Source organism: Yarrowia lipolytica, chromosome 1E (assembly GCF_001761485.1).
Source record: "Yarrowia lipolytica chromosome 1E, complete sequence".
Taxonomy (NCBI): Eukaryota; Fungi; Ascomycota; class Dipodascomycetes; order Dipodascales; genus Yarrowia; species Yarrowia lipolytica.
In genome coordinates, this window is record NC_090774.1 from 2707616 (window position 1) to 2732465 (window position 24850).

The 24850-nt window shown below is 50.2% G+C and overlaps 15 protein-coding genes across 15 annotated transcripts; 6 read left to right on the forward strand and 9 right to left on the reverse strand.

Annotated features, from left to right (window-relative positions):
- Positions 1-5: 5 nt before the first annotated feature.
- On the forward strand, positions 6-1178 carry YALI1_E27077g (uncharacterized protein; the record flags this gene model as incomplete). Its single annotated transcript, XM_504285.3, has 1 exon — positions 6-1178. The coding sequence occupies one exon, from the start codon at positions 6-8 to the stop codon at positions 1176-1178; it is 1173 nt and encodes a 390-aa protein (XP_504285.3).
- Positions 1179-1400: 222 nt separating this feature from the next.
- On the reverse strand, positions 1401-2777 carry YALI1_E27104g (uncharacterized protein; the record flags this gene model as incomplete). Its single annotated transcript, XM_504286.3, has 1 exon — positions 1401-2777. The coding sequence occupies one exon, from the start codon at positions 2775-2777 to the stop codon at positions 1401-1403; it is 1377 nt and encodes a 458-aa protein (XP_504286.1).
- An 881-nt stretch (positions 2778-3658) lies between these two features.
- On the forward strand, positions 3659-4756 carry YALI1_E27113g (uncharacterized protein; the record flags this gene model as incomplete). The annotated part of the gene is made up of 1 exon (XM_504287.3): positions 3659-4756. The coding sequence occupies one exon, from the start codon at positions 3659-3661 to the stop codon at positions 4754-4756; it is 1098 nt and encodes a 365-aa protein (XP_504287.2).
- A 261-nt stretch (positions 4757-5017) lies between these two features.
- YALI1_E27144g (uncharacterized protein) lies at positions 5018-6799 on the reverse strand (the record flags this gene model as incomplete). Its single annotated transcript, XM_504288.3, has 1 exon — positions 5018-6799. The coding sequence occupies one exon, from the start codon at positions 6797-6799 to the stop codon at positions 5018-5020; it is 1782 nt and encodes a 593-aa protein (XP_504288.1).
- Positions 6800-7901: 1102 nt separating this feature from the next.
- YALI1_E27161g (uncharacterized protein) lies at positions 7902-8513 on the reverse strand (the record flags this gene model as incomplete). Its single annotated transcript, XM_504289.3, has 1 exon — positions 7902-8513. One exon carries the CDS (start codon positions 8511-8513, stop codon positions 7902-7904), a length of 612 nt encoding a protein of 203 aa, XP_504289.1.
- Positions 8514-9456: 943 nt separating this feature from the next.
- YALI1_E27182g (uncharacterized protein) lies at positions 9457-10605 on the reverse strand (the record flags this gene model as incomplete). Its single annotated transcript, XM_504290.3, has 1 exon — positions 9457-10605. The coding sequence occupies one exon, from the start codon at positions 10603-10605 to the stop codon at positions 9457-9459; it is 1149 nt and encodes a 382-aa protein (XP_504290.3).
- A 527-nt stretch (positions 10606-11132) lies between these two features.
- Positions 11133-12050, reverse strand: YALI1_E27196g (uncharacterized protein; the record flags this gene model as incomplete). Its single annotated transcript, XM_504291.3, has 1 exon — positions 11133-12050. The coding sequence occupies one exon, from the start codon at positions 12048-12050 to the stop codon at positions 11133-11135; it is 918 nt and encodes a 305-aa protein (XP_504291.1).
- Positions 12051-13071: 1021 nt separating this feature from the next.
- On the forward strand, positions 13072-13683 carry YALI1_E27207g (uncharacterized protein; the record flags this gene model as incomplete). Its single annotated transcript, XM_504292.3, has 1 exon — positions 13072-13683. The coding sequence occupies one exon, from the start codon at positions 13072-13074 to the stop codon at positions 13681-13683; it is 612 nt and encodes a 203-aa protein (XP_504292.1).
- A 558-nt stretch (positions 13684-14241) lies between these two features.
- Positions 14242-14829, forward strand: YALI1_E27218g (uncharacterized protein; the record flags this gene model as incomplete). Its single annotated transcript, XM_068283091.1, has 1 exon — positions 14242-14829. One exon carries the CDS (start codon positions 14242-14244, stop codon positions 14827-14829), a length of 588 nt encoding a protein of 195 aa, XP_068139192.1.
- A 493-nt stretch (positions 14830-15322) lies between these two features.
- YALI1_E27229g (uncharacterized protein) lies at positions 15323-15845 on the forward strand (the record flags this gene model as incomplete). The annotated part of the gene is made up of 2 exons (XM_504294.3): positions 15323-15376; positions 15444-15845. 2 exons carry the CDS (start codon positions 15323-15325, stop codon positions 15843-15845), a joined length of 456 nt encoding a protein of 151 aa, XP_504294.2.
- A 319-nt stretch (positions 15846-16164) lies between these two features.
- YALI1_E27243g (uncharacterized protein) lies at positions 16165-16725 on the reverse strand (the record flags this gene model as incomplete). The annotated part of the gene is made up of 1 exon (XM_504295.3): positions 16165-16725. The coding sequence occupies one exon, from the start codon at positions 16723-16725 to the stop codon at positions 16165-16167; it is 561 nt and encodes a 186-aa protein (XP_504295.1).
- A 605-nt stretch (positions 16726-17330) lies between these two features.
- Positions 17331-18017, forward strand: YALI1_E27249g (uncharacterized protein; the record flags this gene model as incomplete). The annotated part of the gene is made up of 1 exon (XM_504296.3): positions 17331-18017. One exon carries the CDS (start codon positions 17331-17333, stop codon positions 18015-18017), a length of 687 nt encoding a protein of 228 aa, XP_504296.2.
- Positions 18018-18482: 465 nt separating this feature from the next.
- Positions 18483-19688, reverse strand: YALI1_E27273g (uncharacterized protein; the record flags this gene model as incomplete). The annotated part of the gene is made up of 1 exon (XM_504297.3): positions 18483-19688. The coding sequence occupies one exon, from the start codon at positions 19686-19688 to the stop codon at positions 18483-18485; it is 1206 nt and encodes a 401-aa protein (XP_504297.1).
- Positions 19689-20104: 416 nt separating this feature from the next.
- YALI1_E27279g (uncharacterized protein) lies at positions 20105-20634 on the reverse strand (the record flags this gene model as incomplete). The annotated part of the gene is made up of 3 exons (XM_002143044.3): positions 20105-20284; positions 20469-20522; positions 20608-20634. 3 exons carry the CDS (start codon positions 20632-20634, stop codon positions 20105-20107), a joined length of 261 nt encoding a protein of 86 aa, XP_002143080.1.
- Positions 20635-23452: 2818 nt separating this feature from the next.
- On the reverse strand, positions 23453-23746 carry YALI1_E27313g (uncharacterized protein; the record flags this gene model as incomplete). Its single annotated transcript, XM_002143045.3, has 1 exon — positions 23453-23746. One exon carries the CDS (start codon positions 23744-23746, stop codon positions 23453-23455), a length of 294 nt encoding a protein of 97 aa, XP_002143081.1.
- Between the last annotated feature and the right edge of the window lie 1104 nt (positions 23747-24850).

Below are 24850 nucleotides of genomic sequence, written 5' to 3' on the forward strand. Positions count from 1 at the left end.
GTGCAATGCGGTGTGTGCTAATTAGGCAACGTCAATATCAAGCACTCGGCTCTGGTATGCGTGGTGCAAGGTTGGGAGTCGCGCATACTGAAACTTTGCCTTGCACTGATATTGTACTAGAGCTATTGAGCTGTCCCTTCTCGGATCAGATCCTGACACAAGACGGAAACAAAAAAAGAGCGACATATGCGCGAGGGGAGAATCGCAACAGCTATATAATGGACCATGCCACGACCGCAGACGGCAACCTCACCGCCACACCAAGTCAACTACTCGACAAGATGATTCCACCCAAAGACCAACCTACCATCGACTCTACGGTCTATGAAGATGGAGGAGGAGACGTGTGGGACACCATCATCAAGGAAACAGAGAGGAAATCACAAGATATTGACCAGGAACAAATTCCTGACCTCGTCTACGACACGCCAATCGCTTCAAGTGGCTCCTCAGGCAGATTCAAGATCCACAGAGAATCACTGCGCCCAGATCACGTGCCTGATTACTTTCCTACAGACAATCCTCTGGACTGGATTGCGTTGTCAGCAATGTTACTCGGAATTGTCATGGGCTCCTGTTTCCTAGCTGCCTTCTACGTCGACTTCTACCAACTGCCCTTCTACCTGGGTTCTCTGGCTCTCTTCCACTTTCTGGAATACTACATCACAGCGCGCTACAACACCCCCAAGGTATCCTATGAGAGCTACCTGTTTCGAAATGGAGCAGCCTACCACATTGCGCATGTTGTTTCGCTCGCAGAGTCGCTGATCGAGTACTACTTCTTCCCCAACCTACAGAACCGAAGCGATGTGCGTATCATCAGCGCCTGCGGAATCGTGGTAATGATCATTGGGCAGCTGGCTCGCTCGCTAGCAATGATCCACGGAGCCACAAACTTCTCCCACAGAATCGTCCAGAGAAAGACCCAGGAGCATACACTTGTAACCACAGGTATCTACTCTCTGCTGCGTCACCCGTCCTACTTTGGCTTCTTCTACTGGGCCTTGGGCACTCAGATGCTGCTGTTCAACTCTGTGGGCTTTGCGGCCTTCTTTGTAGTTCTCTGGGCCTTTTTCCGGGAACGAATCGACTTTGAAGAGCAGTTTCTCGTCTCCTTCTTTGGCCAGGAGTATGAGGACTACAGAAACAAGGTGGGTACAGGTTTGATTGGCATTTGAAAAGAAAACAGAGTCGACTTTGATAGTCAACCATTGCATTCTCCATACTGTATTAGTTTGAATTTATCTTCTACACAAACATGTTATCGCATCATCCACAAGTCTTGAACTAATGTCTCCATACTCCTGTGTGTTATTTCTATACAAGTATCATATGATATGTGCCCGTCCAACGTTTGATAGCTAGTCACAATAAATTTATTCTTCTACATATAATACAAATTAGTCCTCCATGGCGACATCCTTGTCCTTGAAGTTGTTGATGTCCTTGGCATCTCCACCCTCGAGGTTATCGTCGTCGTAAAACTCGTTGGGGTGCTCAATCTGCTCGTCAATGGCCATCTGGGAGCCGCCCTTAGTGTCCTTGGCCTTGGCCGAGTCCTCCTCTTCATCTCCATCATCAGGAGCGTCTCGGGGCACATCGGTCATCTGCACAGAAGGTGCAAACTTGGTTCGACCAAGGTTGACAAGCACCTGGGTGAGAATCTTGTCCAGGTACTCGGGAGAGTTGGCATTCTGCATGTTAGAAGGTCGCACCTCGAGCTTATAGTCGGGTCCGTAGTATTCGTAGTAATCGTTGTAGGGGATATCCGGGCCCACCATCTTGTTGAGAAGCAGACCGGTCTCAAAAGTCCACGTCCTTGACACATTTCGCATTGTGTAGCCTCCTCCTCCGACCACCAGAACCGGCAAACCAAAGGACTTGACGTAGTTGACGCAGTTGGCATGACCCTGCATGGACAGGTTGAAACATCCAAGACGGTCACCCGACAGCGAGTCACCACCGCATTGCAGGACAACGACAGTGGGCTGGTACCACTCCATGATGGCCTTGATGACGGGCTGGAACACGTTTTTGTAGTTTGTGTCGTCGATTCCGTCTCGCAACGGGAAGTTGACTGCGTAGTTTTTGCCCTTTCCGGCTCCGATGTCCCGCAGCTCACCTGTACCGGGGAAAAACTCTCCGTACTTGTGGAACGAGCACGTCATGACTCGGTCCGTGGTGTAAAAAGCCTCCTCAACTCCGTCTCCGTGGTGCACGTCGATATCAATGTACAGGACTCGGGGGTGGTATCTGAGCAGCTCGATGATGCCCAGCACAATGTCGTTGAGGTAGCAGAATCCGGACGCCTCGGATTTCTTTGCGTGATGGAGTCCTCCGGCCCAGTTGATGGCAATATCACACTTGCCTCTGTTAAGCCGGGCGGCTCCCTCCATAGATCCTCCGCCGGAAATTCCGCAGAATTCAAACAGACCGTCGAAAACGGGACAATCGTCTCCGACGTTGAACTTTGCCTGCTCCTTAGCAAAGTGCTCCATGTTGTCCGGAGTGACGCGCGACAGGAAATCGACGTACTCGTCCGTGTGGAACTGGCACATTTCCTGCTTGGTGGCAGGCTTGGCCCGGTAGATCTCCATGTGCTTGTAGAGACCGTAGTTCATGATGAGCGAGTGGGCCATTCGTATTCTGTGGGGCTTCATGGGGTGGCCGGCGCCGTAGGCGTAGTTGCCGACATCCGAGTCGTAGAAGTACGCCACCCGTTTTTTTTCGTTGGGCTTGACCGTGATGGGGTCAAACGGCTCTTGCGTAAATACCATGGTCTGGTGATGGCGGTGTGTGGTGCAAGAGGTGGTGGTGGTTATATGACGATGAGAGTGTGCTATACAAGCCCAGTTACAGAAAATATGCAGAGCAAAAGTCAAACCCGAGCGAGGATGTGTGAGGTTGGTGGATTATGGGCGCAAGTGAAAGGTGGCAAACACTCTCCTGTCACTGTAGCCAAACTGGTGGGGTGCATGAGGGGGGAAATCGGGTCTTTATATACTATTTCATGTGTCGAAAATATGTCTTTGCACAAAATGCGGCCGGCCGAGGGACTCTTTTTCATTGTACTCTGAACATACTTGTATGATGCTCAATTACCACTCACACACTGCCAAACAATAGCCTCTCCCAACTCTCCCAACGATGACTGTATGTAAGAAGAGAAGTGGAAAGCGCTGAAAAAGAAGTGCTCCGGTGCTGAAATTGGGATAAAAGATGGGGTGGCTGGCTCTCAAGAACAAACTGAGTATGTCGTTGGGTAGAAAGAGATCAAATCATTTACACACACCTTCTCATATCTCCTCTCTGTAATTTTTTCAAGTACTGTACTGAAATGTGTGTGCTTGAAATTTCACAGTGTTTCCCAACTACTGTACAAGTATAATTAGTATCATGTCCCAAGTGTCAGGCTAAACAACGATCATAGTCACCATCCCCGTTCTCATGGAGCATAACCAGTCCCATAAATGCCACGCAAGGTCTTGAACCACCCTTGAAAATATCGCCCAAATCTCCAACTCCAAGCACCGTCACGTGCTCATTCCCCATTAGGTGTCGGTTACATCACTTCTCCATGCAAGATCATGCAGAACACGTAAGTACATGTACTCATACTCTCCATACTCCCCACCGGCCTCTTACAACCTGAAAAAGCATGTCAGAGCTCAGAAAAAGAAACCAGGCTGCCGTCGCAGATCTGAGTGAAAATATCGAGGTCACAGAGACCGTTGAACTTACCGAAAAGAAACCCGAAACCACCAAATCAACCAAGGGACACATCATCGATCTCATCATATGTGTCTCGGGCATCTACGCGTCGTTTCTGACGTGGGCAGTGCTCCAGGAACGAATTGCCACCACACCATACGGTCCCGACAACAAAATCTTCCGAGCATCTCTCGTCATCAACACAGTCCAGTCGTTTCTGGCCGCTGCAGTGGGATACGCCTACCTGCAGTATAAACAGAGCCGCAGAGCAGCCAAGGGTCTAAAGAAGAACACCACGGTCTTCGACAGCATGTACACACTCAAACAGCTGTCGTTGGTGGCTCTCAGTCAGTCTTTGGCCTCTCCCTTGTCCTACACTGCTCTCAAATACGTCGACTACCTTACCTCCATTCTGGCCAAGAGTTGCAAGCTGATCCCACTCATGGCACTACAAGTGACTCTTTACCGACGCAAGTTCCCGGCCTACAAGTACGCTGTGGTTGTTCTTGTAACAATTGGTGTCTCCATGTTCACCATCTTCCATGCTGCTCCGAAGAAGGCCTCTGGTGCCGGATCTGAGCACCAGCTCTACGGTCTGGGTCTTCTTGGTATTAGTATGCTGCTTGACGGACTGACCAACTCCACCCAGGACCAAATCTTCCGAAAGAATGCAGATATTACAGGGCCCCATGTTATGTGTGGCCTCAACCTGCTCACTGGTGTTTTCACCACTGTGTCTCTGCTGACCTTCTCTCGTCCTCAGCTAGATACTGCGATCGCTTTCATCCGACTGCATCCCGAAATCATGCGAGACATCGTTCTGTTCGGTCTCTGTGGAGCTGTGGGCCAGGTCTTCATCTTCCAGACCCTCGAGAAGTTTGGTTCTGTCGTGCTGGTGACCGTCAATGTGACCCGAAAGATGTTTTCCATGCTGCTGTCCGTTGTCTGGTTCAACCACCGGCTGACTCTCGGCCAGTGGGCTGGTGTAGCCGCTGTCTTTGGCGGTATTGGCTTCGAGGCCTGGATGAAGATGAAGAAGAACTAGACCATAACGGAAAAGAATTGCAGTCTTCACCAAAATCAAGGCTGGACAAAGCGAAGCAAATAAAATGTAACATAGCTATTTAATACATCTCTATACCACCTTATAATGACCTATCGTAGCACATCGTAGGTTTCCCCCCAGCTACCAACGACTCATATGCGCTCACATCTACACTCGGTTGGATTATCACCCCTTCCTCGCTTGGTTCGTCTGTTTGTGAATCTGTACATCAATCATAATCTATTACTCTCTATACTCCCCCTACATGAAAGGTTCAATGTTGAACTCGATGCTGGAGGAAGCATAAGGAATCTCAAACTTGGCCAGGACATTGGGATGCAGAATGCCCATCTCTCCAATTACCTTGGCCTCGGCTCCGTCCTTGGTTCGCAGGTGGATGGTGGCGCCTCGGCCGGGGAAGAAGGTCTCAGAGTGCGACTCCTCGATCCAGTAGCCTCGGGAAGTGGACTCCTTGGGGTTCTCGATCCACGAAACTCGCAGCATCTGCATCAGTCGGCCAAGAAGGCCGTGCACAGTCTCGAAACCGGAGGTCTTTCCGGAGTAGACGGCTCCGAAGTTTCGCTGGTTGTACGACTTTCGCTCGAGGGACTCGTCCTTGAAAACAACATCACCGGTCTCAAACACCTTAATGGGCAGCGAGTGCTTCTTGTTCTCTCTGATAGTCTTGAGAATACCGGGGAGAAGCGAGGTTCGGATCACCTGGTACTCCTGTGTCTTGGGGTTGGCAAGGTGCACGGCCTGGCCCTCGTCCTTTCGGTTGAGGAAGGCAAAGTTCTCGTCGTGCGAGCACAGGGTCAGAGGCATCACCTCGGCCCAGCCGCTCATGGCCACCTCTCGTCGAACAATGTCGGACACCTTGTTGATGAGCTGGGGCTTACCGACGGTGGCAGACTTCATGGGGAGGGTCTTAGGCAGACTGTTGAAGCCGTAACCAATGGCAGCGTCCTCCATGATATCGCACTGATGCAGAATGTCGGATCGGGTGGGGGGGATAGCCACGTCAAGCACATCGGGGTTGGAAGTCTTGGAAGCCTGAAGCGACATCTTTGCCAGCAGCTTGATAATGTCGTCGGCAGACAGATCCAGACCCAAGCACGACTTGATGTAGGGAATCTCGGCCTGCATGACTCGAGGTGTCATCTCAGGGGTGATTCGAGTCTCACCATTGTGCTCGGAGACAACCTTGAGAGGTTCGACGGTGAAGGGCTCGGCGCAGTACTCGGAGAAAGCAGCGACAATCTGAGACAGAACAATCTCCAGACGGGTCTTATCGGTTCCAGTCACCTCAATGAAAATGTTCTTGGTGTCGGGAGAAACCTTGGTCTTGTCGGAGTTGATGATGGGGGGCAAAGAGCAGACAGTGTTGTCGTCGCCCATGACAATGTAAGGGTAGACGGGGGCGTCCTTGATAATGTAGAGGAACTTTCCGAGGTTCTTGTCCTTCTCATAGAACTCCATGACTCCCTCTCCGGTGAGCTCCTTGGTCTGGTTGAGAGGCACGAAGGACATCTTGGGGTCGTTGGGCTTGAAGGCCTTGTAAGCGTAGGGGCCATCCTGGACCATCTTGTCAAAGTCGTGGGTACCAATGGCCACCAGCTGTCGTCCACGACAAATGTTGGAGTGCAGCTTCTCCTGCAGAGAAATGAAGGACTCGTACTTTCGCTGGTCGAGGGTCACGTTTCGCAGAATGGCGGCAGCAGCGTAGGGTCGAACCTCCGCGGTCTCGGGGTGAATGGTGAGCTCAAGCATCTTGGAGGGCTTAGTAAGCTTGATCTCGGGCACCTCGGCCCGGCCAAGGAACACATTGAGAGCCTGCGCAATACCCTCGATGCACAGCATGTCGTATCGGTTGGCGGGGATCTCAATCTTGAGCTGGGGACGCTCATCTCCAACGCAGTCGTTGGTGGTGTCCTCGTCCAGCTCGATTCCAAACTCGAAACAGAGCTCGTCGAACTCTTCGGTCGTGTAGGTCTTTCCAATGGCCTTGTACAGGTCCTCTTTGTCCACGGAGATGGTAGGCATGGTTGTCGCGGCTGGGTTTCAAAATCGAGGGTAGCTGATACCTGATCTGTGGTGCTTGATGCACTCGAGCTAGAATGACTCCTAATTTTTCGTTACCCGGCCGACATAGTAGTGTGCTGCATGTGGGCGAGAATCAGACAGCGGTTTGAACGGGGGTATTGGAGGTGATTGGGACGGAAATTGGGCAATTATGATCAGGTGACCGACCTGGCTTACTCATGAAAAAATATCCCGGCATTTCGCATGCCATGCTGACTAATCGGGTCCTATATCAAGTGCATTTCATTCATCGGAGTTAGCCTATTGTCTCGTTGTTGGAGTGAGAGGTATCGTACTCGTACCTGACACTGTAGCTTGTAGAACCTGTTGTGTCTGCGATTTAGTGACTTTGTTCTTCATATTGATGACTAATAGACGTCTATTGATTGACGAGCAATGTCGTTGGTGTTCTTCTCGTACTATCGCCAGTATTGAGTCTGGTAAATATACATACAAGTACATGCTCGTTCAGAAGAAACTTCGGCCAGGAGATATTACGCGAGCGTAAAGTGCATTAATATGTAAACATGGCGAGTGTATTTTTTACTGCCCTGAGTATGAGCACAATATAACTAATTGTTGTATGAATGCAAGTACGTGTGCAAGTACCGGTACTTGTACGTATTAATGGATAGGATGTGTTTCAGTCATAGAAAAGGGGCTGTGTTTGGTTCATGCACGTGCCAAATTTCACCAAGCCGGTACTTGTACATGTACAGTATGTACAGGTATCGTACTATTGTAGGTGCTCTTTTTCGGTCGTCATTTCTTGTCACTATGTGGCGTCCAAAACCCCCTTCTACGAGAATTGTAAGAGTGTACAGTATCGTACCCATATTAACGTGTGTTCGTACGTATGATACCGTGTATATTTAGATTCAGTCAGCCCCTTCAGTGAAGCGAACTACAGCTATGATAGTCATCCACCAGAAGTATTACTCAATATGACCATCCATTGTTATAAAAACTAGTTTGTAAGGGGCGTTCTCGTGGCGTGTAGGCGCGTGCTCGTGGCGTATAACGGTGCCCACAGTACGAGTCGATCTTCTTTTTCCGCGCGCGCTTAGAGGATCACGCACTTCTTCTTCTTCTTGCCTGAAGTGGGCTCTCGTCCCTTGGGGCCAATGAGAGCGGCTCGGGTAGCGTGCTCAAAGATCTCCCGCACTCCGTCGTGGGTTCGGGCAGAGCACTCGAGGTACTTGAGTGCGCCAATCTTCTGGGCCACGGCGTTTCCCTCCTCGGTGGTGACCGGTCGCTGGGACGTTCTTCTGAGCTCCTCGATGGTCTTGGGGTCGTTTCGCAGGTCCACCTTGCAACCGACCAGCAGAATGGGCACGCCCTGGCAAAAGTGCAGCACCTCGGAAATCCACTTCTCCTGCACGTTGTCCAGCGAGTCGGGCGAGTCGATGGCAAAGCAGATGATGATCACGTTGGAATCGGGGTACGACAGGGGTCGCAGTCGGTCGTAGTCTTCCTGGCCGGCGGTATCCCACAGGGCCAGCTCCACTCGTCGGCCGTCAATCTCCACGTCGGTCACGTAGTTGTCGAACACAGTGGGCACGTAGACCTCGGGGAAGGTGCCCTTGGCAAAGACAATGAGCAGACAGGTTTTTCCGCAGGCTCCGTCTCCCACAATGACGAGCTTTCGTCGCAAATCGGCGGGCTGTGCTGGCATGTTTGTATCGGTGTCGGTTTTTTGGTTCTTGTCGTCTGTTTAGAAGCTGGGGCGTGAGAAATCTCCTTTTTTTCCCCTTGCAAAACTAACCAAAGTGTGTAGTGTGTGCGTGTGTGTGTGTATACGTAAATGTAAAGTGTCTTCTTTTTGTTTGGCGAGTGTGCACGGTTCGGACCTCTACCGAAGAGTCTATCTGGGCAGCCGCACAGTGATAGGAGTCGGACAAGCGGTAGACGCGAGCCCGGAATGGTGTCTTAGGGGTGCCAACCACGCCACAAACGGGCCCTTGGAACTGCACTCTCCGAACTACACCACTCGGGTCGCGTTTCCACGTCCGTTTGTCCCCCGTTACGCCGTCTACGTGGCGCCCGAAACGCCAGCTTTCTATATATACCCCCTCATTCCCCTCGCCCATATCTACCTAACCTCAGAGTCCTCCCAACTCGCTCTCCTCGCCCCCAACGTTTGACACTCTTTTTTTTTGCGCGTGCCACCGAACTGTATTGACGGGTGCGAAACAGCCTGGAGTCGAGTGTCGACTGGGAGAAAATAAAGGAACCTTTGGCCCCAAACTCAAAAGTCTAGCGTCAACAACAAGTGACAAGCAAGAGACAAGCAAGAAAAGAGCCAAACAACGATACACTACAGCGCGCGTAGAATGTGAGTATCGTACAGTACAGATGGGTGACAGGACAGTGACGTCAGTTGACGGGCATAATTGGACAGTACGAGTGCTACAAAGCGCCAGTGTCTGTTAGCTACATCCATTCACGTTACATGTTCCATTCCACAACTAACGACAGCCGCTAATGCGATCCTAACACCACCTATGGTTATCTTGCTCCATCGCGAACGGACCCCTTATCATTGTCGCCCCCAACTATGGCACTGCCGATCAGTCGTGTGCTGCGTGCAGCATGCAGGATGGCGTCATCCACATGGCTCACATGAGAACCCGACCGTCAAATACGGCTGACCAGGTAATGGTCTTGTCATCGGTGTCAGAATCCTGCTGCCACGGAGATATCTCCAGATGCGAGTGGAGGGCGTGAGTGGAGTTCTTCTTCTCGGTCTGCGGCTCCTCGTTCCACTGAGACACCATGATGTTGTTTTGGCGCACAGTGTGCAACTTGCCATGACTCTTGGTAGCAATTCGAACGGTGCCTTTCAACTGATCTCTCTTCGCAATGCGTACACCATGACCATTGGGATTCACCTCATCGCCACTTCCCAGCCTGCCATGAGTGACAGGATCAATCACACTCACTCTGCTCTCAGAAGTCGTGATCTGTAGACAAAAGCTTTGCTCGGTGACCACCTCGTTCACTTGGCAGAAGACGGAGCTGTACAGACTTTCGAGCCCCAGAGCACCGACCCACAGATGCGCAAACTCGTCAAAGAAGGGGGCTGATTGCACCAGAGCAGCTCGGGCTATGCCAGACGTGTCGGGACTGTTACACACCTCTTTCAGTCGCTGTTTGCACTGCTGAGCAGCTCCTGAGTGACGAGGCGAAACAGGCTCAGAGGTCTCTGGAGCTGGTTTGTGCACAGACTTGAATATTAGCGCCAGCAGTGGGTCTGAAGTGCCTATCATGTCCAAAAACAGCGGGAGTCTGCACTTGCGAGCGTTGATCTCTTTGATGACGAGATCTGGAGAGAAGGCGAACGGTTTGGTGTAGTTGGCAGGTACCAGGAGGAAGTAGTCGACTAGAGCATGGTACTGAGGGAGTCCAAACGGCACAGAGGTCTGCATGAACTGCGACATATCTCCGTCATCACACCCTGTCGAAAGATACTGGGTGCTGTTGAAGACGAACAGAAGGGTCGTGTTGACGGGAATGTCGACCTTGCGGCCGGCCAGATCCAGAGTGCGACAGTCCTGAGACAGCTCCTGTGAAATCGAAGCAAAGATGTCGGCTGTCATGGCATGAGGTAGGATCTTGTAGAAAGGATGGGAGTCGTCTTGATCGTCGGAAAACAAGGACACTTGGTCCATCCCCAAAATGATATCTCCAGGCGAAGGTGAGCTCCATGCTGTTGCGAAAGAAGATAGGAGCAGTGACAATATCTGTACTGTTGTTGTTCTCCTCATTTGTGTGCCTACAGTACAAGTATTGTAGCAAAGTGAGGGACCACCTTATATTGAAGAAGCATCTTAAATGACGGACCTGAGAGCTACTTCGTAACTATAGAAGGTACAGCATTCGGTACTTGGAGCTCTCTGGGGATCTGGAAGCTATCGGGGCGCAAAAGTTGGGTTCTAGCTAGCGTACAAATACGTTCGTAAGAGGTACACTCATACCCCTACTGTACCTACAGTATTTCTGCTATATGCATACTGGGAAGCACAATGATAACCATTGTATCAGGTTCACTCATTATCTTCATTGAAGTATCAATTATCATCCTCGTCACCTACAAGCGTACCAGTCCTTGATAGTATTAGAGCTGACAGGGCCATTCGTCCATTAGAGACGTTGCCAATCACTTTGCAAGTCATGTGCATTACCAGAGGCCATTTGCCTATCTACCGACCTTACAAGTAAGAAAATCATTTCGCTCATGATCTCTTGCTGCAGGAGAATATATTGCTGCTAGCTCAGCTATGTACACACTAGTCTAGTAAAAGAAGGAACCAAACCAGCCCTTGCTCTTTCGGTCTCGGACAGCCTTGGGCTCCCAGGTCTTAATGTCCTCTCGGATCTTGGCCACGGCCTCCTCAGCAGTCAGGTTTCGTCCCAGCACGTCCAGGAACTGTCCCTCGGGATCCATGAGGTAAAAGAAGATGGAGTGGTCAACGAGGTAGTCCTGACCAGGCTTGACGTTAGGAGGAGTGGAAAAGTAGACTCGGTAGGCCTTGCAGGTCTGCTTGATCTCGTCATAGGTACCAGTAAGACCCAGAATCTGAGGATGGAACTCGGACAGGTACTCCTCTAGAACCTCAGGAGAGTCTCGGGCGGGATCACAGGTGATAAACAGAGGCTGCAGCTGGCCGGGGTTGCTCTTGTTGACCTCGTCGATCATAATGGCCATCTTATCGAGCTCATCGGGACAGATATCGGGACACATTGAGAATCCAAAGTACAGAAGCGAAAACTTGCCCTTAAGGTCCTCACTGCTGAAAATACCGCCCTTGTGATCCTGAAGCACAAAGGGGCCGCCCACAAGGGGCTTGCCGTAGCCTCGGTTGGCCTCAGCCTCTCGTCGCTGGGTCACCTTGGCCTTTTCGCTCTGGAAGAACCAGTAGATACCCACTCCAGAGGCCACGAACAGAGCAAAGACCTTGAAGTCGAAAATGCCCTTGTATTGTCGTCGGTGCATCTCTCCGGGAGAAGCACCCTTGGAGACGGAGATTCGGGACAGAGGCTTTCGCTTGGGCTTGTCTCCTTCCGAAGAAGCAGGAGCCGCTTGTTGCTCGTTATCCTTGGGAGGCTGTGTGGAGTTCCATCGCTTCTGCAGAAGAGGCTGTGTAAGAGGTCGGGCGATGGCTGCGGATTGCAGCGGTTGCAGTCGTAAACGGGTCAATGTTCGAAGCATTGTATGGTGTTGAGATGCGTGAAGATCAGGGCAATGATGAGTTGCACCTGTAATTATGAGCTTTCCTCTGCATGCGATAGAGTTTCAATGTGTTACCCGGAAGTGGCTAGTGTGGCGTTATGAGGCGGCAAAGCAGATCGGGGTTTGATTTTGCCCGCAACGTGCAAAGTTTATTGACTACGAGTGAATGCAAGTACGAAAACAGTACTCGTAGCTACTATACAGAGAAGGCCGGCGGTTGTAGATCGTTGGAGTCGTAATATACAAGGTACAAGTTTCGTGCGATATCACAAAATTTTAAACAAAGTCATAATCTGTGTTACTTTGGCTTACTAACTCTATTAACGCCAACTTATTTCCGGACCGAATAATTACTTTACGAGCAGACAATGACCTGACAATGGAGATATCTCCAGTAAGTCCGTATCGTACAGCAGTGTGCAAGTATCCTAGTTCAGACAGTATAGTGGTCGTGCGGATGACGCAGGGGTGATAATATTAGTAATATAAGAGGGCGGTCTCTTAGTAACGTACACTGGGGGGTGCACAATGAGTCAGCCTGGTCCGTATATCGTTGCCCAAGCCGTATTCATTCCACTAAGACCGAAAACTAAGAGCAGCACACTAACTTAGGATCTTGCCACCGAGACGACCCGTGACGTAGCAAAAGTGTGCATGGTGGCCCAGTTGGGACAAGACAAGTTGAGTGTGCGGTGTTAACAGGGAGGTTGTTCTAGAGGAGTAGATGCGGCGATAGAGGGCGTAGAGGGTCGGCGGAGGGGCGCGGGTGGTGAGAATGGGGCATTTCCAGCGGTGAGTCAACTATATATCAAGTCTATTAATCAGTTTGGCGGCTAGCTCCTCCACTATCGTCTCCCTCCGTCATGTCCGGTAGCATGCCACCAGCCCCTGCTAATAGAGTTCACAATCACAGGACTATCTCCCTGCGCACCACGAGAGAAGTCCACCATCATCTTTTGAACACACACCAACAACACACCTTCGTGATTGTCTAGATACCATGTCGCACTCCCAGAGAACATACGACCTGCTGATCAAGCTGCTGCTGATAGGCGACTCCGGCGTGGGCAAGTCGTGTCTGCTGCTGCGGTTCTGCGAGGACCAGTTCACCCCCTCCTTCATCACCACCATTGGTATCGACTTCAAAATCCGAACGATTGACATTGGCAATCAGCGGGTCAAGCTGCAAGTGTGGGACACGGCCGGCCAGGAGCGGTTCCGAACCATCACCACCGCCTACTACCGGGGCGCCATGGGCATTCTGCTGGTGTACGACGTGACGGACGAAAAGTCCTTCAACAACATTGAAAACTGGTACCAGAACGTGCAGAGCTACGCCAACGAGGGCGTCGAGCTCATTCTGGTTGGCAACAAGTGCGACCTCGATGAGAAGCGAGTCGTTTCCACAGAACAGGGCCAGGCCTTGGCAGATAAGTTTGGCATTCCCTTCTTGGAGGCCTCATCCAAGACCAACATTAACGTCGAGGAGTGTTTCTACTCGGTTGCCACTCGAATCAGGGACACTGTGGCCAAGACCAAGGGCAACGAGTCTGGGTCGGGCGGCATCAACATCGCCGAGGGCGAGGAAAACTCCGCCTCCAAGTGCTGTTAACTGAAGAGGGTATATAGTATATTAATTGCGTCATGAATTATAGTAAGATGCCAGTCAGACTCTGTGATGTAGTGTTGTAAGTATCTACCAGTAGTACAATGGTTGGTTTCGCTTTCTTGTTAGGACACACTTCAGGACTATCGACCTACTTGTAGATCTTTAGATAAATACAAACGATTCCGTGTTCTCTATGGCAGTACTGTGAAAGATAAATCAACATGTTAGTATCATAATGGAGAAGTGTCGATACACTTTAACTAGCTACTTGTACTGGTACTTCTAGCTACAGTAACTGGTGGAACCGCCCGTTCTTGTGCTGGTACTCGTACTGGTACACTTGTAGACTGCTCATTGAATCAATATCACCGCTCTACGGCGCCATCTAGCACGGTAATAAACAACTTCAAAAAAGTATACCTCTGTCATCTGTCACTTCTATCGTACAAGTATGTACATACTGTACATGACGAGATTCTCCATAAATACTGTAGACTACAAGTAGCTAATCAAAGAGCCGTTCTATTTCTACGCCCACATTTTGTAAACCATTGTCCAACAATGACTTGTCTACGTTCTCATGAGGCCATGAGACCGAGCAAATGGCTTGTCCGACTGCGGTGGCTCACTCATTGGACCATTCACAAGCCATTGGTTCGCTCACGGGTCATTAACCACGCTCATGATCGTCAATATCCACATCTTTATGCTATACCCTTATTCAACACCCTTCTTGTTGAAGTAAACCCACTGGTCCTCCAAAGGCTTCTCCTCCAGCTCCTCCCAGGGCTTCCACTCGCTCATCTTCTTGGCGAGCTCGAGCTCCTCGTGGGCCTGGATGACCACCTCCTCAATGAGACCGGCTCCGATCTTGTTCTCGATCACCTCACTGACCTCGTTGTCCTCCACAATCTGCTTTCGGTGAGCAGTCAGGTTCTCGATGGACTGTCGGTAGACAGAGTCCTTGGGGTGCTTGTCTTGCAGCTCCTTGAGGGTGGCCTCGTACAGGGCAATCAGTGCCGGTCGGGGGTTGGGATGCTGGTAGATACCGGTCAGACCGATAGGAGCTTTGTTAGTGGCATAGACAAGACATTCGTCTCCTGTCGTGGTGACATCAGACGTAGTTGTGTAGTGCACAGTCAGGTTTAAAAACCACATAGATACTCACTTCCCTCTCGCATCTGAACGAGGACGCTCTGGCCACTCTTCTGGACTCCCTTGGAGACGTTTCGCAGCAGCTGTGTGTATCGCATTTTTGGGGTTGTGTTCTGAGCCTCCGAGCTGAACCGTGATCTTGACGCTATTACTACAGAGCTTGAGATTTTACCCTTCGTTTGGTTGGCCAGAACCTTGTTTGGGGGTTAGGGTTGGGAGTACATGGGCTTTGATGTATTACTTGGGGGGTTAAGTAATTATTAACAAAAGTGTTTAAGTTGGTAAATATGCAATAAATTACAAAAATGAGTATCAAAATCAATTTCTCCAGTAATTTCATGGTATATTTCATATTCATCACCTTCCCGACATATCCATTACATCCCAGTAACTACTCTCCTTTCTTGTTATGATATTCATCTAAGTTCAAACATGCATCTCCACACTTTCATATCTCCATCACCATCTTACTAACAACACACAGCAAATGGGTGTCTTGCTGTCTTGCTTAAGAGGGCCCGTTGAGGAAGACCCTCCTGGTGTGAGTATTCATTTGATTGCCGGCATCTTTTCCCCACACACTCTCTCTATGCAGATTACTAACCCAGATCTCCGAAAATGAACCTCTTCTTGGAAACAACACAATCGACACCACAGACGATAATGCAGTGGACCCTTCGGACCGCCAGAAACGCATGTCTAACCTGCATCAGATTGTGACGAGCACCGGCTCGAATCTCATCGACGTCGGCGCGGTGGCCCAGGTCGAATCCCCGAACGGCATCACCCAAAAACGAAGTGCCTCCGACTTCAAGCGCCAGCTGGACCCCGAAACAGGCATTGTGGTGCTTGCTAGCGATGCTTCTCACGTGAGCAAGGCCAACCTGAGCGAAAAGGACAAACAGGTGGTTTCCAAGCATGTCGGCAAGTTTGTGGAGCTGGTTGCCAAGGAGTCCAACGTCAAGCCGGTGGGAAAACTGGTGCAGAACTTTTCCGAGATTCAGTCGTAACCAACGGCGAGACTAGCATAGTGTATTTATATTGTTGTTGTTGACCTCAAGAATTGGAGCGTAGCGAATGGTCTTGTATAGCTTTTTCAGTACAAGTAACTAATTGTACTCGTGGTATCATGTTGTACAATGAAGCGTACGGCTGTGGAATGCATTTATGTGTACAGCAGTGTAGTTTGTGTCTCGGAATCAGTCTTTCAATGGTTTCTGATGCATCTCTTGCTCTCCCTTGAAGCACTACGAACACCTCTCGTCAAATATCCATGAAATTCCAACCTTTACTCCGGCGGAGTTCAATAATCAATAAAAATACACCTAATTAGACCGCATCCTTCATTTCCTTATCCTCATTGCTGCTGTTGTTATTGGTCTCTTCAGCTCCCTCAACAGTCTCTTCTTCCTCCTCGTCCAAATCCCACTCCTTGGCAGTGAGACAGTACTTCTCCGGGGGCAGTCTCAAGCCGTAGCCAGGCTGTACCTGTGGCAGAGCTCGTCGGTTACGTTCCTGTGCCATCTCCAGAAGCAGTTCTTTGGGTGGTGCTGGCTTGAACTGGTAGTTGACTCGAGCAGCAATAGCCAGTCGCACGTCTTCCACTGACAGAGCCGACGTGGAAACTGCTGCTGCTGCTGCGTTGGCATTTCCGCCAGATCCGCCGGAAACAGGGCCCGTCTTGTCGTTGTGAGAGTTGTTGGCGGCCGCAGCATGGTCCGAGTACAGCAGTGCATCGTGCAACACGCCTTGTGTATATCTGTAGGCAAAGTCCATGAGTTGAAGAGGCACCCGTTCCTGGTACGAGGTGACGCCCATGGAGGCCAGAATCAGATGCAGCAGACGCACGTCTCGCGGTGTGGCTGCGTTTGGAAGATCACCCGATTCCATGTGTGTGTCTGTGTGTGTTTTTTTGTGTGTCTTTCTGGTAGACGGTTATGAGTGTGAATCTTTCTGTCCTTCTGATAGAGTTGCATGTTGGATCGTGCATTATTAGGTTCAGGTTATGAGTGGTGGGTAGTGGGGAGGTGCTGGTGAATCAGGGACCTGACATAACTCTTATAAAAGTCGCAGTTGAGGTCTTTTAAAAAAGAGAAAGATGCCAAAAGGAAGTAGTTGTGTACCATCTGAGGGATATGTTGTCACCTCTTTCAAAAAATCAGATCCCAGGCATATGTTATGACGTGCTTGGCTCCCCACATACACTGCAATCCCACCCAAGAACGTGGATACATGAATAATACAGTCACCAACTGGTTATGACTAGGTCAACGAGGCCAATTGCACCAATTGAGCGCGCTCGTGACGTCCCCGCGACCTCCCCCTCGCGCCCATCTCCCTGCGCCCACCAGTTCCAACGTGACATATATTGGTCCTGTTTAACATTATGCTCTTCCACGTAGCACCAACACGGTCCCAACAGTACGACTACTTAAGCACGCCTCCTTCCCTGTTACTGCCACCACACAGCACAACAGCACACGATACTATCCACCATGAAACTGTTTGCCACCATTGGAGTTCTGCTCGTGGCTCTTCTGGCCTTCTTTGTCCAGCCTGCACAGGCCGAGCCCGACGCCGAAATCACCCACAAGGTCTACTTTGACATCAAGCAGGGCGAGGAATCGCTCGGAAAGATCGTCATGGGTCTGTACGGAGACGTGGTCCCCAAGACCGTGGAGAACTTCCGAGCTCTGTGCACCGGCGAGACCGGCAAGGGCTACAAGGGCTCCAAGTTCCACCGAGTCATCAAGAACTTCATGATCCAGGGCGGAGACTTCACCCGAGGAGACGGCACTGGAGGCGAGTCCATCTACGGCCGAAAGTTCCCCGACGAGAACTTCCAGCTCAAGCACACCAAGCCTTACAAGCTGTCCATGGCCAACGCCGGCCGAGACACCAACGGCTCCCAGTTCTTCATCACCACCGTGGTCACCAGCTGGCTCGACGGCAAGCACGTTGTCTTTGGCGAGGTTCTCGAGGGCCAGGACATTGTCGACGCCATTGAGAACGCCCCCACCGGCGCTCGATCCAACCCCAAGGTCGACATCACCATTGCTGATGCCGGAGAGATCCCCGTGGAGAAGTCCGAGACCAAGGAGGCTGAGCCTGCCAAGGAGGACGCCAAGGAGCCCAAGAAGGACGTCAAGAAGAAGGGCAAGTCCGACAAGGATGAGCTCTGACTACATGGCTCCAAAAAGAAGGCCATTGAAATCTATGATAACCTGCGGGACCGTACCCAGGCCGTGTACCAGCGGGAGAAGCACAACGCCAGCTGCTTTTTTGTTTTTCTCTTCACCGCCGCTTGTGTGATTGCCATCAAGGCCCGAGGGTCTAATGCTATCAAGCAGCGAGCTGAGTAGAGTAATGTAATCGAGAATATGTTCAAGTGATAGTACAAGAACGAGTACATACTGTAGCTGTATGTACACAATTGAGTGGTACATCTACGTACTTGTATGGTATTAAAGGGTACAGTAATTTACCCGCATAGTATCTGTATACTGTCCAAGATCTGCCTGAATATGCATCTTTGTCTGAATGGGGTATAATATATCAGGTTAAATGCAATGTCTATATGCTGGAGGGGAGAGATAGCTTCCAAGAATTTGTCGGCCCCCGATTCATTCGTCGGCTACCTCTTATTCTCATTTCGTGTTGTTCTTATTGACCATGTTGATCAATGGAATGTCGTCTCCAGAGTCTTGGGCCTCGTCGTCATACTCATAGTGCTCCTGAGGAGGAGGCTGGAGATGTTGAGGAAGGTCGTACTGTGTGCGTTTTTGCTGTTGCTGACGCTGCTGCTTGATGTAGGCCTGGTTCTGGTCTCTGATTTGGACTTCCTTAGCCGCGGCCTCTCTGATCTTTTGCAGCACCTGTTTATTAAGGGGGAACTGGGTACCGTTGCCCCGGGCCGCTTCACTGGGCTGGATAGGCAGCAGCCACATCCACCACTTGTCGCCCATGACGAGCTGGAAGTTGCGTTTCCAGCCCACGTCAAACACGTTTCCGACCGTCTTGGACGTAGGCGCAAACGTGTATCTGTATGCGGCAGTGGGCACGGCAGACCGGTACTGGGTGCTTTCCAGAAACTCGACCGTGCTCTGGTTGTTGAACACGAGGTAGAGCGAGAAGGTGGCAAACGTGCCGACCGCGATGGCAAACACCAGTGCCAGGACCATGAGGATCATGACGTTGACGGATATTGCGCCCACGTAGTCTGTGTTTCCGTCCGGGCCGCGCATGGCACCAATCTCCAGAATGTGGTTGTAGAAGACAAAGCCCGTAGAGCCGAGACAGAAGAAACACAGAATTGTCACGTACCACAGAAACAGCACAAAGTACTTGTGGTTGTGGAACCCGATGGCCGTGGCAAACCAGGGGCAGTAGTGGTCAAACTTGAGCACGCATCGCTTGTAGTTTGAGCAGTGGTGTGATCGGTCCGGTTTCCAGCCGATGCATTTGGTGCAGAACCGTAGACCTCCATTCTCCTTGGCACACACGGAGTTAGCCATCTCTCGAGGAGGCGTGAGATGTTGGCCTTCGGCGCTGCATGCGTTCTGGTACTCAACCAGTGGCACCGAGAAGTTGTCGATGTCGGTGGGGCTTCCGGGGCCCACCTTGCATACTTTGAGATAGAGCACGTTGCACATGATGCCGATAGCCACGCCCGCCACGCCGTAGACGCGCCAGAAGGTGGTGTCGGACTCAAACAACTGCGGTTCCCAGCACACCAGCCATGCGTGGACCCAGCAGGCCCAGATGATGAGGAAATTGACGACGAGCGGCAGGAACGCCTTGGCGCCTATGAAGCACCATTTTTCGCATGCAAAGCAGCATTTGCGGCACTGCATTTCGGGGAGTCGAGTGTCGTGTGGCACGCGTAGGTTGGTGTGGTGATGGTGACGCACTCCACTGATACTAAGTTAGAGTAGATCAGATCAAATCGGTCAGACACGAAAAGTAAGGGAAAAAGAGAATCTCCAGGGTGAGCAGGATGTGTTTGTTGTTAACTGTTTTGTACACCGACCGATTGTCTAAGCAGATTGTCTCATATTCGATTATTCATCACTGTTACATGCCGTCTTATCTGGTCCATTTGCCACCATGGCTGTGCATACTCACTATATATGTACTAGCGCTACATATTCTACTATGCTAAGAATGATGAACTGGCAGAAATATTTGTATGTGGCATCCCCTCATCCTCGGTCAAATCAGAGATCAATTAATACTGGATCAACTACTTACTTGCAACTCATAATCTCGCTTAGTTGTACTTGTCGGAAAGGGTCTGGACAAGAGCAATGTACTCCTGCTCAGCCTCCTCCTGAGACTTGCCCTTGAGCTTGTCCCAGGCGTCCCACTTGTACTTGGCCTTGAAGTTGAAGGCGCCGGGTCGGTCGGTGTTGTTGTCGCCGACGGTGGCCTGCTTGTACAGTCCGTAGAGCTGTGTTAGTAGGGGAAAACGGGCCGGACTGATGATCGATATGGGCTGTGTTGCACCCTGGATAGCCCGTGGCACCCTGGTTCTGATGCGAACATGTGTCGTCAATTCAATCAATACATGTGCCCTTGTTAATGAGACACGAACAGACCCTCCGGGTATGCTCTCATCTTCTCTCAATACTCACCTCAAGAAGCTCGTCGTCGGAAGGAGTCTTGGGAAGCTTCTGCACAGAGTCGGCCTGAGTTAGTAACTTGGTTTTTGGAGCAATTGCGCCTTTGTGTCTGTGCGACTTGGTCGATCGCTCAATGGCGCCTGCTACTCACAGCGGCGGTGAATTCGGCGGAAGGCATGGTGGTAATGTGGGTGTTGTGTGGAGATGACGACACCTCGAGCGGTGTATATGGCGTTAGTTTTAGGGTTAGGGGTGTTACCAATGCGGCAACTAAGTGTGCATGCGTGCCGAGGTCCCATCACAATAGTGGCCCTTGTTGGAACCCAATCAATGCTGGGGGTTTTTGTTGAGACGAGCAAACGGACCTTTTTGTGGTAGCTGGGCGGCGCAAAGGGGGGTTTATTGTGTAATGTGAGCTGATCTGGAGTGAAAACTGGTCCCATTTAGTCCATTATACAGCTCTGTGAGCAACCAGAAAACAATGTGTTCTGACCCCAACGCTGTCTAGACGGGATCCAAGTGCATGATTAGCGCAATTAAGGGTGAAAAAGGAGATGAGATGGAGGGGAGAAGACGTACGATTGTTGTTGTTGTTGTTCGGTATTGATTGTTGTTGGATTTAGTTTACAGATTGTACTGCAACTTGTAGGAGTACGTACATGCTGTGGTTGGACTCTTGACCTCAAACTAAATACGTACATACTTCTAACTAGATAGTCAACCAAGGAACAACACGAGAGTAGAGCTCCAGTATATAGTTTAATGACGATGCTGTTCATATTAAAATAAAAAATGTGGAACTTCTGGAGAAGAACTGTGGTTATTACACCTCGGTATTCGGCCTCAGTTCATTATCGATGCTGATATACTTCCATTACGCTTTGATGAATGGCACCATATGACCATTATTATACAAGTGAACTGATGGTGCCTGAGGTCTATGCATTACTCGGAGCAGCAATCAAGATGATGATAGTTGTGCGGGTAGGACCTTGGAACAAGTGGTACAGTAGCAATGATGATGAAGAGGAAGCAAGAAGATGCTATTTGGCAGAAAAACCAATTACGTAAAGTTGGCGGTTCTTTCAATACGCTAGCGTGAGCGGCGTGAGCGGCGTGCTGCGTCTCAACAGGTTGATCTACAATATAATCGCCATTATCTTACATGTAGGATGCGCAGGCCTGATATCGTTGGGTATCACTTAGGACCGGTTGGGGCGATATGGTCTTAGTCAGCATATTACACGAGTAATGGCACTTTTGCTCTCACTTATCGCCGTTACTGGCATTTTGCTCGACTTTGCTACCTGTGGTCATCATTACTAAGCCATATCGAAGAGGTCTGAACGTCAAGATCAAGCAAGGTCAAACAAAGACCAGGTCAAAGGTCAAGGTCAACATGACATAACCCTCGACTAGTGTCAGCTCTTTGTCACGCCGACAAAGGCAAAAGCGGGAGTCTCACCAGTGCCGTTTCTCCCCACCACATTGGAAGTTTCAGTGTACCAGTACGTACTTGGTGATGTTCGTGGATTAAGGGGAGATCGTATGCAGGAGGCGAGTGGACAACTAAAAGCTGAACAGGAGAAATTTATGTGACTATGGGGTGTTCATTTGGGTGGTCGGTGGTACTTGGTAAGTACGTGCTTGTACTTGTACAAGTACTTGTATTTTATTTTATTTCATCTTGTGCGTTCGTTCATTTTCGAGGCCACCAGTCTATCTTATACCTACCCTACTTATTCTATATATACAGTCCAAACTGTCGCTATAAACAGCCAAAATAAACATCACACACCACCAGATCCCTTAACTGACCACACCGACAGCCACCAATATCCCCAATACGACCCTGTTTTCGTCCATGAAAATTCTCCCCCAAGCCCACACCCAGTTTGCCGGCAAAACAGACGTGGTACAACATTTACTGTGGAGCTCGTAAGTTGAAGAAGGTTGAAAAGGCATTAGGTGTGAGTGCATAGACGCTGAAAAGCCGCTGTGGTTGTCTGTATGGACGTACAAGTACCCGCACAGACATGTGCTGCTACCTGATGTTTTGATGCAGAGACAGGCAGGGACGCCAAGCGGCGTTAAGCGGAGTGCGTTCCGGTGGACCAAGGCCGGTACAAGTACAAGTACAGTATGTATTGTAGTAACATGTTTGGATGTTATCCACCTCTTAAAGTTGAAAATCATTTAGGATCTTTTATGGCCCAAAAAGTTTTATGGTGCACATTCCCTTGCCTATTCAGGGAGCACGTATATTGGAGGAATGTATAGATGGACCAAATCAAACCAAACCAAACCAACCAAACAACAGCCGGTGTTTTCGACTAGGGAAGAGAATATGAACATGCCAGAAAAAACAAGTTTTTTTCTTCTTCTTCCTTTTTCCCTTTTTCCTTTCGCCTTTTTAGCAACCTCAAATGTGCCCTTCGTTGCTGCCCATATGCTTTTTATTTCGCTATGGTTTAATGTGAAGCTCTGGTGGGTGTCCAACGACCGGCTTTTGCTTTTTTGCAGGTCATGCCACTTCCGAAGATCGTCATGGGTCTCACCAGACTGATGCAGGTCCAGAGAGAGGAGGTATAGGTGGTTCAGGGTAGCAATGAGGGTGAGAGAGAGAGGGGGGGGGGGCTATTCGATGGACTGTAAGCTATAGTATGCATTCACACGGCTCCTATGTTTATGATGCTATGATGTACGAAACTGAAGATGAAGCTCCAGTGTATTGTAGAGTACATACAGTTTGTCGGTAATTGAACAGTGAATCTAGAATTAATGAACGTTTCGAGACGCCCGAGCGTTTAGAGGTACGCTAGTGGTTGACTACAGTAGGAGTATCAGTACATACAGTACTCGTGTCACACTCGTACAAGCACTCGTGCCAACTACGATAGATGCTGAATACGCATTCTCATGATTATGCAATGTATTAATGTGATGCCAGGGCAATAAATAGGTGAAGCAATTAGTGAGTCAAGACGCAGCGACAGTTACATCTTAAGCATATCCTTCCACAGGTTGGAGATGTGCTGGGTCTCGTTTCCGGTGAGCAGGTAGGCCAGCCGCCGAACCACAAATGCAGTGTTTTTGGGAATGTAGGCAACCACGGCCAGAGCCATCATGATGGCGAATGCAAGCACCACCACGTTGAACAGTCGCTTCTCAACGTCGGTCATGAGGGCGTGGGAAGAGTGCACCGAGTAGCTGTACCACCATCGGTTGGGTTTGTCCTGGGACATGGGAACAATGTCCTGCTTGGAGATAAGATCGTAGGGGTTGGACATGTTGGCAGGTTAGACGAAGAGTGTTGTTTTGGAGGTGAAAAGGAGGTGAAGAGAGGTGTCAGGTTGATCGCACGAGGACACACTGGCTGTAGGGGGTCTGGACGTTGGAAAAACCACCATAGATATATACTCACCGGCTTTATATGTGTCTTTGTTTGGGCCCGGGGCGTTTCTAAAGCAATTTGCGTTATTTTCGAGAGACTAAGCTAAGTTAGGGTTCTAGAGGATTTTGGAGGGAGTGTAAATGCGGGTGATTTCGGGGCTTCCGGGTCGGGAGTGCAAAAAGTGAGTGTTTTAGAGTCCCGAGATGGGTCTTTAGTCCCCATTTCAGCCCTTACATGCCACGCCTGTCATGTTGCCGCTCCACCATGGCCGTTGTCATCTGTCAAGTCATCGAACCTAGTGTCCCAAAAGAGCTTGTCAGTTGCGGCTCTCCTAATCTAAAAGACTGATGTGCGGCTGGTAGAATTGAGGGCGTTTAGATATTTATCGTCCGTGTCGAGTGGGGACCGGGGAGTGACCGGATCGTCGGAATGCTCGACGTGGTCCGTTTCAGCTCGCCCAAGCTGCCAGAACCCATGGCCACCGCCCCGCCCGCAAATAGCTCCTCCAGCGCCGCTAGGAATTCATTTTAGACCGACTTTTTGGGTTTGCACGCGCACGATAGCAGCACCTCCAGCTAAAGTGGTTTGAGCTCTTCCGAGAAAAGCAAAGAGCAACAAGGTGTGGTCGAGGAGGGTGCAAAGATGACGGAAGATGGGGCTGACTGTGATGGAGGGTAAGCGGCACCAGGGAGGACCCAGGACTGCCGAGAATGGCCGAAAGCCGATCGAAAGACGGTCGCAAGACGGTCGAAAGCCGACAAAGAGCCTGGAGGCGGCAGTGTGTGCAACGTCTCTGGATAGTGTGTGCAACGTCTGGAGTGTCCGACGTTACACCCACTGTAGGTCCGAACAAACGGAGATAATGTACGGTCGCTGTGGTGGACAACCCGCTGTTGATGCAGTACTGTCAATTGCATGTTTGTTTGGAGAATCATACACTGTGTTTTAGCCTTGTAAGTACATAGAATTTAGTACAAGCCTTGTTGCGGCTTTTAGCGCC